Source organism: Cibotium barometz, chromosome 21 (genome assembly GCF_041138505.1).
Source record: "Cibotium barometz isolate CiBa-2024 chromosome 21, ASM4113850v1, whole genome shotgun sequence".
Taxonomy (NCBI): Eukaryota; Viridiplantae; Streptophyta; class Polypodiopsida; order Cyatheales; family Cibotiaceae; genus Cibotium; species Cibotium barometz.
In genome coordinates this window covers 24229091-24239441 of record NC_141066.1, presented here as the reverse complement: position 1 = coordinate 24239441, position 10351 = coordinate 24229091, and the positions used below count along the sequence as shown (strand labels likewise).

Genomic DNA, 10351 nt, shown 5'->3' with positions numbered 1-10351 from the left:
GGGAGAGGGTAGCCATCATCGTTGAGTGGTTGTTGCAATAAATGCTCAAAATGGTTCTCTGACAAAATTGTATCCTCTTGTGCTTTGCCAGCTTGGCGTCTACTACTCTCCAACATCAATGTCAGCTGCAACTAGATCGTAGTGCTCTATTGCCTAAGTACCAGCCTCCCCTCCCAGACCCACGAGGAGGATCTGAGTTGGAACCGCATGGAGGGGAGGGGAGGGGAGGGGAGGGACCACTAGAGGCGATCTCGCGAATTGGCGACAGGGACAAGCTTTAGCAAGATATCCCATCTACTTGCATATGAAGCATTGGCATGGGAGGCCAAGGTACTCTCCTCTCTAAAGAATGGGGGGTTTCCTAAGGCAAGGAAGAATTATGACGGGGAAGGGGGTTTCCATCTCTCTCTTGATACCACCGCCTTTCACCCAGAGAAGAGGAAGTTATTCTTTCATTAGGCCTGGGGAGCAGATTGTCATGGGGGAGCAGATTGTCATGGGAAAGCCTGCAACACCGACTACTGAATCACATGCCGGTTTGAAGCCATGCCGCCACCTCACAAAGGCCTGAGCCATACATGTGTGTCAGGGCTCAGTTGCATGACGAGTCAAACTCAACTTGGTAGTAGCCACGCCCCAAAGGCTGAATATCAATAATCTTTCTAGGCGTGCCAAGGAACCTGGCCTATAAAAGATCCCTAAACTCTCCGCACACCGAGCACCTACCAACAATCTTGCAAACCAAAGTGGAAGCTTCTGGGGATGTGATTATAAGCAAGGAGCCAGAGGTGCACTTTTGAAAAGGATAGGCAAGGGACGATGGCCTCAGTCAAGGACGACGGAGTAGCCGCCATGGAGTTCTAGGGAATGAAGACCAGAAGAGGCCGAAGCTTGCACAAAGATAACGATGCCCAAGAACTGAACCTGCCTGATTTTTACGGAAGAGGATTGGTGAGAAAGGAAGAAGAAGCCACAAGGGACTAGGGAGAGGTGGATGTGGGGGGAGGGGGGGTGCTGGAGAGGGAGAAGGAAGAGGGGAAGGGGGGCAGCGGGCTGGCTCAGGGGAGGAAGAGGGAGGGGGGGGGGGCGGGGCGGGGCGGGGCTAGCAGGAGGGGGAGATACAAGGGGCAGGGCAATAGGGGGGGAGTAGGAAACGAGGGCGAGCAGAGGGGGGGAAGCAAGGGCAGAGGAAGGCGGGTGCAGGTGGGGGGAAACAGGGGCAGAGGATGGCGAAGGGGGGGGGGGGGGGCACAGGGGGAAGGCGAGGGGAGGCGGCGATGGCAAACAGGGAGGGGGGGCGGCAATGGCGAACGGGGAGAGGGGGCGGCAGGTACAGGGGCGCTCACAGCTTAACACGTCAGTGACAACTAGTTATCTGCACTTAACATTGATCTGGATTTTGCTTATTTTGTTAATGCATTCAATTCCTTTAAAAGGGACTGATGATAGGTGATTTCCACAAGAATAATGAAATGGCTTTGTAAGAAAACACTCTACAAAAATATTTCAGATTTATCATCAGGACTGTCATTGTTAAGCTTTTCTACACTGAACTCACTCCAAATTACATTAAAAACAAGCCTACTTTCCTGTTGTTAGAATGCACAACCTATCCTACGTCAGGGCAGTAATGAATGATTAGTTCATACTTTCCTGTTGTTAGAATGCACAACCTATCCTACGTCAGGGCAGTAATGAATGATTAGTTCATACTTTCCTGTTGTTAGAATGCACAACCTACCCTACGTCAGGGCAGTAATGAATGATTAGTTCATACTTTTCTGGTTAGTTCACTCTCCACCCTGGAACCTGCGGCCTCGGCCTCGGCCTCTTCCACGACCGCGGCCTGTAAAAAAGCCAATTCCATTGTCATTAACAGCAGCAGACAGAGAGCCTGAGAGCACACTGATAATCATGCTGGGATAACATGTACAAAGAGAACACGATCATCACCTCGGCCCCGAGAAAACCCATCCATGGGCATGACATTTGCATCATCATACCCACCAGCATCTTGCACAGTGTCGATCGCACCGCCAAATCCCCTACCTCGTCCCCTGAATCCAAAGCCCCTGCCACGACCCCACTCACGGCCTCGTCCACGACCATAGCCTCCATCAAATCCGTTGTAGTCCCCACTAGCTTCATAGCGTCCTGAAACAGAGGTGTTACAATAACATACACAAAATTTCTCACAAGCATGCAATGCTCTCGATATCACAAGAAGATTGAGAATCACCTCTTCCTCTTCCCCTTCCGCCTCCTCGCCCAAGCCCTCGTCCTCGTCCTCGTCCTCGCCCTCGCCCTCGCCCTCGCCCTCGCCCTCGCCCTCGCCCACGCCCACGCCCACGCCCACCCTGAGGTGAGCTTTCTGAAACCCACATACCACAAAGATAATAAACGATAAGAGACAAAACAAGAGACTCTAACCTGTCATCCCCATGTCCCTAGATTTACACATACCTAATCCGTCATCCCCAAAGTCTACCAAAGGCTTCACAAACTCTGCTGGAAGAGGTGGCTGATAGCTGCAATAAAAAAGGCCAACCACCCTTTAGTGTTGCAAGAAACTGTAAGAATCACACGAAAAGCAAAGGAAAAGGTGAGATCAATACCCTGTGGATGTGGCATCTAGTTCTCTGACAGAGAGAACAATGATGATCATCGATACATGACGGGTTTGCTCAAGCCTGCATCAAACCAAAAACTAGAATTTATTAATGAGCAAATTCAGACTTTTTTTGTTGTTGCAAGGGTAGGTACTGAAATCAGATGCCACAAGGGTAGATTCAAACCCAATACCTCCACTTAGGGAGAAATGGGCACTACTGCTAAGCTAAAAGCCCAGAAAGTAAATCAGACTTAAAAACATCTCAATACTTGTAAGTTGCAGTACTCACGGAAGAAGTCCTTCTTCCAAGGGCTCCCATGTATCTGTTATGTCAGTTGAATCGATAGTTGTGATCTGGTGAAGACCTACAACTCTCCTCTGCCACCACAAAGACACACTACTGGGATGAGACTCCACTCCATGAGAACTTGCGGCTTAATAATCAACCACCCCCCTCCCCCTCCACCCCCCTCCCCACCATCACCAAAAAAAAAAAACAATTTTCACAGTTAATTTCACAAGTATAGAGCCAACTTCTAGGTGTTAATACAAACCTTGATAATCTCAGCTATGTTCACGGTTTTGTTTATTGCACGGCCCATAGCTTTCAAAACAATCTCTGGTGTTCCCATTTCCTGCAACAACCAGACCACACAAGTGTAGCTTCTTAGGAGCTGCCACATCGGCTTGTGGACAAGGCCCATGGTCCACAGGGTAAATCTGGGCTGCCCAAGCAAAGAGAAGACAACTAGGGAAAGAGAGCGGAAAACACTCAGCCCAAGAGCACAAGGATTTCTGTAACTATGCCAACGCCTTCAAGACTGATAAAAATTTACTTTGCCTCTGCATTGTGCTATAGAAAAATATAACAGCCTAACAATAGTAAGCAGAAAACTGCAAACTTCAATGAAGCAAACTCTACTGATTATTCACTAATGTAATCACAAAATAATGTAGACAAAAGCAAGGAGAGAAAATAGTGTTGAAAAGAGGTAGGGTAAGAAAACAATGCTGAAAAAAGTAGCCCTAATTGAGGTGAGAGAGCGTAGCTCAAAATTATGACTAATTTTTTTAATATAATGTGAAAAAAGCAGCCCTAATTAAGATGTGAAATCAAACAAAAAAATAGCATCATTAAAATTGAGAAAATTCAAAATAAATAATCCTGCAAAACCCATAACTTAATTCCACAAAACTGGATGCGCTTCGTGGGAGGTGAAGGGAAACTCAACCATGATGAAGCTAGCAATCAAGAGCACAGCCAATCACATGTAGTCGCATAATCTTCATTTTAGCTTGCTCATTAACACAAACAAACAAAACACAGGTAGCTGGTTGGGCGAAAGCACCAATTTAACGGAGCAGCCAATCATATAATCGTTCATCCTGCTGTAATCTCTCTCTCTCTCTCTCTCTCTCTCTCTCTCTCTCTCACACACACACACACACACACACACAAGGAAAGGTCCAAAAGCACACCTTTTGATAGAAAAAAGAGATTTATCACTTAAGGGCACAGACATGGCTCATAACACACACAACAGGAAGTTGATTGGGCAAAAGCACCCCACAGCTTGCGACGAAGATTGAAAAGAAACGGGCATGCCCGCTAATATGGCAGAAAGACGAAGAAGAGAAAGAGACCTGAAGCAGAGAGGTAGCGTAGGTGATGTAGTTGCGCATCTTGCCCTGCGTAGTGATGCGGATCTCATTCTCGCTAATGGGCGTGTCTGGGCGAGCCTTCTCCACGCGCTGGTACCGATCCATTGGGATGCGTTCCTTGTGCTTTAGAAAATCTCGCACAAGCGGAGGAGGAAAAACACACACAAACACACACTCTATCTCTCTCTGTCTCTCTCTCTCTGTGTGTGTAATTTCTTGTGTTCGCAGCAGCAGCAGCAGCAGCAGCAGCAGCAGCAGCACCTACCGTACTTCGAAGATGAAGCTTCAACTCATGCTGGCAGCAATTTTAGAGCCGCGTAGCTTAGGGTTTATATATACGCTGTAAGGCAACCAAGGGCTTATATCGTTTGAATATACACATATTTCACATGTTTTTTTTTTTAAGGGCATATTCACATTTTGTTTGGTGTGCATATTAATTACATTTTGTTCGGTGTCAACTTTAATTATATTTTGTTACCGCACATTTCATATTCCTGTAAGAAGCTAATGTTTAATTAACATTGTGAGGTGACAAGTAGCAATCAGTCTTTGCTTCTACCGCTATACTAGCAACCCTGGCTGAACAAACATGAACTCCCCAAGAAGATTTCACAATGATTTTTTATTCCAAAAAAGCTGATATGGTATATTGCTAGATATTGGGTAAATGTGCACCCCAACTGACAAGCAAAGCCACTAATACACTTGAATGGAATAAAACCCACAGTACTAAGCCTCACACATAAGACCCCAAGAGAGTGATAAACAACCAATCCATCACAATAGCCATCCCAGAGGAGCAAACATTGTTGATATATTTCAAAGGAGCTTGACTTTATACAAAAAACTACTACTGGATATGTCCACAAAATTGATACATGATTTTGCTTTACCAACAAAAGATACAAGATGCTCACATAAAATCAGTTACTATCCACATCTTCTCCTTTCACTATTTCTACATCAATTACCCATTCTAGTAAATCTCGAGCAATATGTACATTACACAATCCTGCTGGTAGTTGGAGTAAGATGAACCATTCATAGTCAGTGTGGAAAGAACTTATGATGTTTAGTGGAAAACCCACAGTTGAGATGTGTTGTATCCTTGGTTCTAACACAAGAGACAGAATCATGATGTTAATCTTTTGACCACCCCCACACCTATACAGCATATAAGACTTTAGTAGTTACAAGTTGGGGAAATTCATTAATGGATGTGACTCCAACTTAGATGCAAACTTACCCTTATACCTTCACTACCATACTAGGAACACATTCACAACACAATCTCTTAAGGAACCCACACCTTCATCCTCATCATAAACTTCAACTTTTGTTAAACCCTTCACTCCTTGTATTGACCTTGGCTTACTAACCCAAAACAAGGCTCAACATGATGACTATAAGTGGATACATAAAGAGAAGGTACTCTCACAATACCACCCAACATATCACAACTCAACACCATGAAATAACCATGTTCAGGACCATGCTTATAGCATCACTAAGACACATAATAAATGGAGCCTTGAGTTGATATGACTTCTTGATAGTTATGAGTGTGAGAAGCTCAAAACACCAGATACCACAGCCTTAAGTTTGTATCAACAGGCGGCTTCATAAACTCGACCACTCGTCCACCTTCGTCTTATAGCAGCATCACAATCCTCACCAACTTACCCTCAGTGGAAGTTGCTTGAAAAAATCGTCACCTTCAGCCAAACAGCATCTTGTACCTCTACCAAGCTTGAGTAAAAAACTTTAGAATGAGTAGCAGGCAACAATTTCAACCCTATGTACCGATCCTTGATTCTACAGTAGCATTCTCAACACTTCGCTCCTTCATGGTCTCTCATAAGCTTCACTCATGCCTTTAGGAGATGCAAACCTGGCTGCTCTTCACCCTTGCAATGAGCTACGCTCACTCGCATTCTCCAAAATGCCTTTAAAATAGCTTACTAAAAACATCTTGTTCGCTTCTTTCCAGTGGTTGACATGGTTCCTCCACCGACTCTGTCTCTGGCTCCCGTCACCCTTGATGCACTTTTCCTCAATTGTGGCCACTAAGCTGTAAAGCACCTTACTCAAAACCCTTAAGAGCTTTTGTTCAATGCACTTACATACATGATATGAAAAAACTACCCTGTAACCCCCACTATTGGCCAATAAGAATGTTGATCATACCTTTATGCTACCCAATTGTGGCCACTAAGCTATAAAGCACCTTACTCAAAACCCTTAAGAGCTTTTGTTCAATGCACTTACATACATGATATGAAAAAACTACCCTGTAACCACCATTGGCCAATAAGAATGTTGATCATACCTTTATGCTACCCAACCTTGGCCATTATCAAAATCTTATCGTATCGAAAGGAATCAAATAAAAACCTCTCTATTGACAAACTCCCAAAGCATTGAGCCAATGCACCTAATCTTCTACTGCCAAAATTTTCTGTCCTTAGGTATTATTACCAAAGTGGTACTAACATTGGGCACAAAGCACACCAACCATAGAGAGCTCTTGGCACGGCACATCATCATTTCTTGAGCTATGGTATTCACCCACACAATGCATCAAACATAATGTTATAAATATACAAAATGTAATGATACATTTCAAGGTACAACCCCCTCTACACTAAAGAACAAACATGCTATAACACTTACTCTAGATACAAGTTAACCATCAATGCTTACATAAAAATACCAGGGTTCTATACATATATCTGGTTTGTTTTTTCAGCCTTACATACTTTTCCCTTCACCCCAAAGTACTAGAGTATTCATGCTCAGCAGTAGAGAATAAATTACATATGCCAAAGTTTCCTTCTTTTTCTTGTGTTGGGAAAGGTCTTCATCTGCAACTTGGGCCCAAAACAACTCATCTTTCATTACGGTCATGAGACGCGCTATGTACTTCTTCAATCTAAACCCATTTACTCTCTTCTTTTCCATTTCCCATCTAGATCTACAAGTTGATAGGTTCCATTTTTGAGTTTTTCTATCACACAAAATGATCCTTCCCACTTAATCTGAAGGTTTGTTTGAAAGGTATTATCAAGCTTGTTGTTATATCTGAGTACAAGATCCCCTTTCCCAATGCCTTTGTTCTTGACTTCTTGATTGATCCTCTCTTGATTCCTTAGCAAAACTTGAGCATAATGCTCAAAAGCTTGTATCCTGTCTAGTTGTAGTTCCTGCAAATACAAAAGTCTTTATTGTAAAGCATTACTACCTACTTCTTCATGCTTCATTAATACCTTTATAGCTAGTATCTCCACTTCTATAGGTAGCAAAGCCTCCTTCCCAAACACCAAATGGAAAGGAGAGAATTTGGTCCCCTCTTTGATTGCAACCCTGTAAGCCCATAGAGCACAAGGCAACTCTAAATTCTAAGTTTTACCATATCCTTTCATAATCTTGGCCAACATCTTCATAAGTTCACCATTGAATCTTGCATTCATTCCATTACAGTGAGTGTAATAAGGAGTAGTGTACTTATGTTGAATTTTCAACTTAGCACACAAGTGGGTCATGAGATCTCCTCTAAATCCTAGTCCAGACAGATGGTGATGTTTTGATCTTAAGATTATAAAGACGATACTGGTCGTTCCAAATATGGGTCCAACTAGCCCCATTGTCCCCAAGTATCTTCGCTTCACTCTAATACCACCAGCGAGCCCTCGGCCCACCTGCCCTTAGGTCCACGACCACTTGGCATGCACGGGTTGCCTCCATTTGGGTCATGTGCGAGTTGCCTCCACTTATATCTGGAAATTCTGTTATCGAGCCCAAGGGGGTAATCACATAACATAAGAACTCATATGGGCACAAAATTCAAAACTTAAATAGCATTGATTTCATTCATTCTCGAGAATACATAAAGTAGGAAAATTTATTCTTCACATATACAATACTTAAATAGCATTGATTTCATTCATTCTCGATATACATGTGAATATATGAAGTAGAAAAATCAAACAAGGATGCAAATATGCTATATTTTGTACAACACGCTTTAATGCAATGTTCTTCCAAGAGTTTCATCATCATATAACCTACAAAAAGGAAAGCATCGGACTCATCCAACCCACCCATATGTAGGCCATTACATCAGCCAATATGCTCCCCTTTTCTCCTCTTTTACTTTTTTACGATGCTTGGACTATGGGGTCAATCGAGCTAGTGAGTATCATCTCACGATGACAGGGTTGCTTTGCCTAAGGGCCTCTCACAAGCGACCCTGAACACCCCAAGGTCCCTCATCTTGACCTTACCCAAGCTAGTCAAGCCCTAGACTCGCCACTACTCTCCATAAGAAGTGCGAACTCTTTCGCTACCCTCATCCACCTTATTTGCCGGCTCTGATTCCAATCTTCTTTATTAGTTCTCTTTAACACATAACCATTGCATAGAGACATCATTGCAATATTTTAGAACCAACTTATTACATTATTTCCATGATAAGGTAAATTCTCATAGTAGTTTGCATGCTCTTTTAAATTTCCCTTAACAAACCTATCAACGATTTGATTTCAAAAGAGTACCTATTATATTTAAACAATATTCTTAATTACCATCACTTGTAAATTAGCTATAAACAGGAATAATAAGATCTGGGTTAAGAGAAGACAGTCTTTTTTACTAACGCACATGAAATGAAATCTCTCTTTAATCTCTTACACTCTCACAAAACCTCTCTTTCTCTCATAGTATAAGATAGGGAAACCATAGCTTGTGCTGCTATGCCCAATTATACACAACATTCCCAATTTGCAATTACAAATAACCTTTCTCTACTTAAAGAGAGATAAAACTCTAACCCTAATTGACCACATATATCTCCAAACCTAGCACTATAAAGCAATAACCCCAACATGAATTTCTCTACTCTATTTGAGAGATTAGGAAATGTAGATTATCTCTCATCTTCTTGAAAAGCATAAAATAGATTGTTAAGCTAATTGAAAATTAAGAAAACATAAAGAGAGGGAAGAATATCTACAAGAGAAATTTCGACAAAACAACCTAACTTTAGTAGGAAATCGACTAAAGTATAACTTAATCACTTAATTTCACTTCTCTACTTACCCTAATCATTAAGCCTAATTTATAGTCTTAATTAGTAGGAAATTGACTAAAGTATAACTTAATCACATAATTTCTCTACTTACCCTAATCATTAAGCCTAATTTATAGTCTTAATTATTAAAATTATCTTAACTTAATTTATGCAAAAGAGCTCTCTAATTATAGAATTGAGAGCATAAGAGTAGAAAACTCCAAGAAAGGGTCTCTCGAGGCATTATACAACACTCCACATCACATTAGCAGTAGATTTAAACCCTAAGAAAAGCTTAATTAAGATTAATTGTTAAAAATTAAAAAAAAACCCATAATTCTACTTACAATACACTTGGCTTGGATTTGGGAGAGTAAGAAATGATTCTAGCTCTAGAAAACTACTCTAAAATCACTCGAGAGTGGAGGAGGCAGTAGTAGGAGGCACTAGGCAGCAAAGAGGGAGGTTTAATTATGACATAAAGCAGCTCACAGAGGAAAGGGAATAGGCACATTTTTCAGCTTAAGAATAGGAAGAATAAGTCTCTAAACAGCCCACATACAACACAAGAGTGTGGGTATGGTCACACATGGAAAGGGGATGGTGAGAGGTAAGACAAGAAGCATCTGACACATGGCTGGGTGATGGGCAAGGAAAAAAATCCCCTTGAGCATGCTTTCCAAGAAGGCCTTTTATTAATAAGGTAAAATTAACTAAGGTTACAATCGATACACACCGAGATGTATGAATGGTGACTTACATTAGACCAAAATTTCATCAAATTTCAACTTTGACCAAAAATCACCAAAAATAATTTGTTTCTAATTTTCTAGAATATTTTGTTATTTTCCTTTAATTTCTTGCTAATATAGCAGGAAATCAAGATCTATCAGCATAACTCTCGATAATGGCCAACTTAAGGATTTTTCTAGCTCTTTACCTAGTAAAAATTTACCTAGATAAGAGAATTTTTATCCAGTAAAAAATCTCTTGTCCAATATTTACCC

The 10351-nt window shown here is 41.7% G+C and overlaps 1 protein-coding gene across 2 annotated transcripts; it reads right to left on the bottom strand.

Annotated features, from left to right (window-relative positions):
• Window positions 1-1487: 1487 nt before the first annotated feature.
• Window positions 1488-4606, bottom strand: LOC147626985 (uncharacterized). 2 transcript variants are annotated; one of them, XM_086815561.1, is made up of 8 exons: window positions 4256-4606; window positions 3166-3246; window positions 2901-2989; window positions 2616-2690; window positions 2464-2528; window positions 2240-2371; window positions 1954-2154; window positions 1488-1846 (listed from the first exon to the last, which is right to left on the bottom strand). In XM_086815561.1, exons 1-8 carry the CDS (start codon window positions 4376-4378, stop codon window positions 1791-1793), a joined length of 822 nt encoding a protein of 273 aa, XP_086671687.1. In that variant the 5' UTR covers window positions 4379-4606; the 3' UTR covers window positions 1488-1790. The 2 variants fall into 2 exon arrangements, with proteins under 2 accessions (XP_086671687.1, XP_086671688.1); XM_086815562.1 differs by having other exon boundaries at window positions 1653-1846; window positions 2008-2154.
• Window positions 4607-10351: the final 5745 nt, after the last annotated feature.

What these genes read in the sequence shown, in the direction of transcription:
- LOC147626985 (XM_086815561.1), bottom strand. Translation starts at nt 4,378, where the DNA reads ATGGATCGGTACCAGCGCGTGGAGAAGGCTCGCCCAGACACGCCCATT. An exon ending in CTAGATGCCACATCCACAGG is followed by an intron (nt 2,529 to 2,615) that starts GTATTGATCTCA and finishes TTTTTATTGCAG; the next exon opens with CTATCAGCCACCTCTTCCAG. An exon ending in CGGAAGGGGAAGAGGAAGAG is followed by an intron (nt 2,155 to 2,239) that starts GTGATTCTCAAT and finishes CCTCTGTTTCAG; the next exon opens with GACGCTATGAAGCTAGTGGG.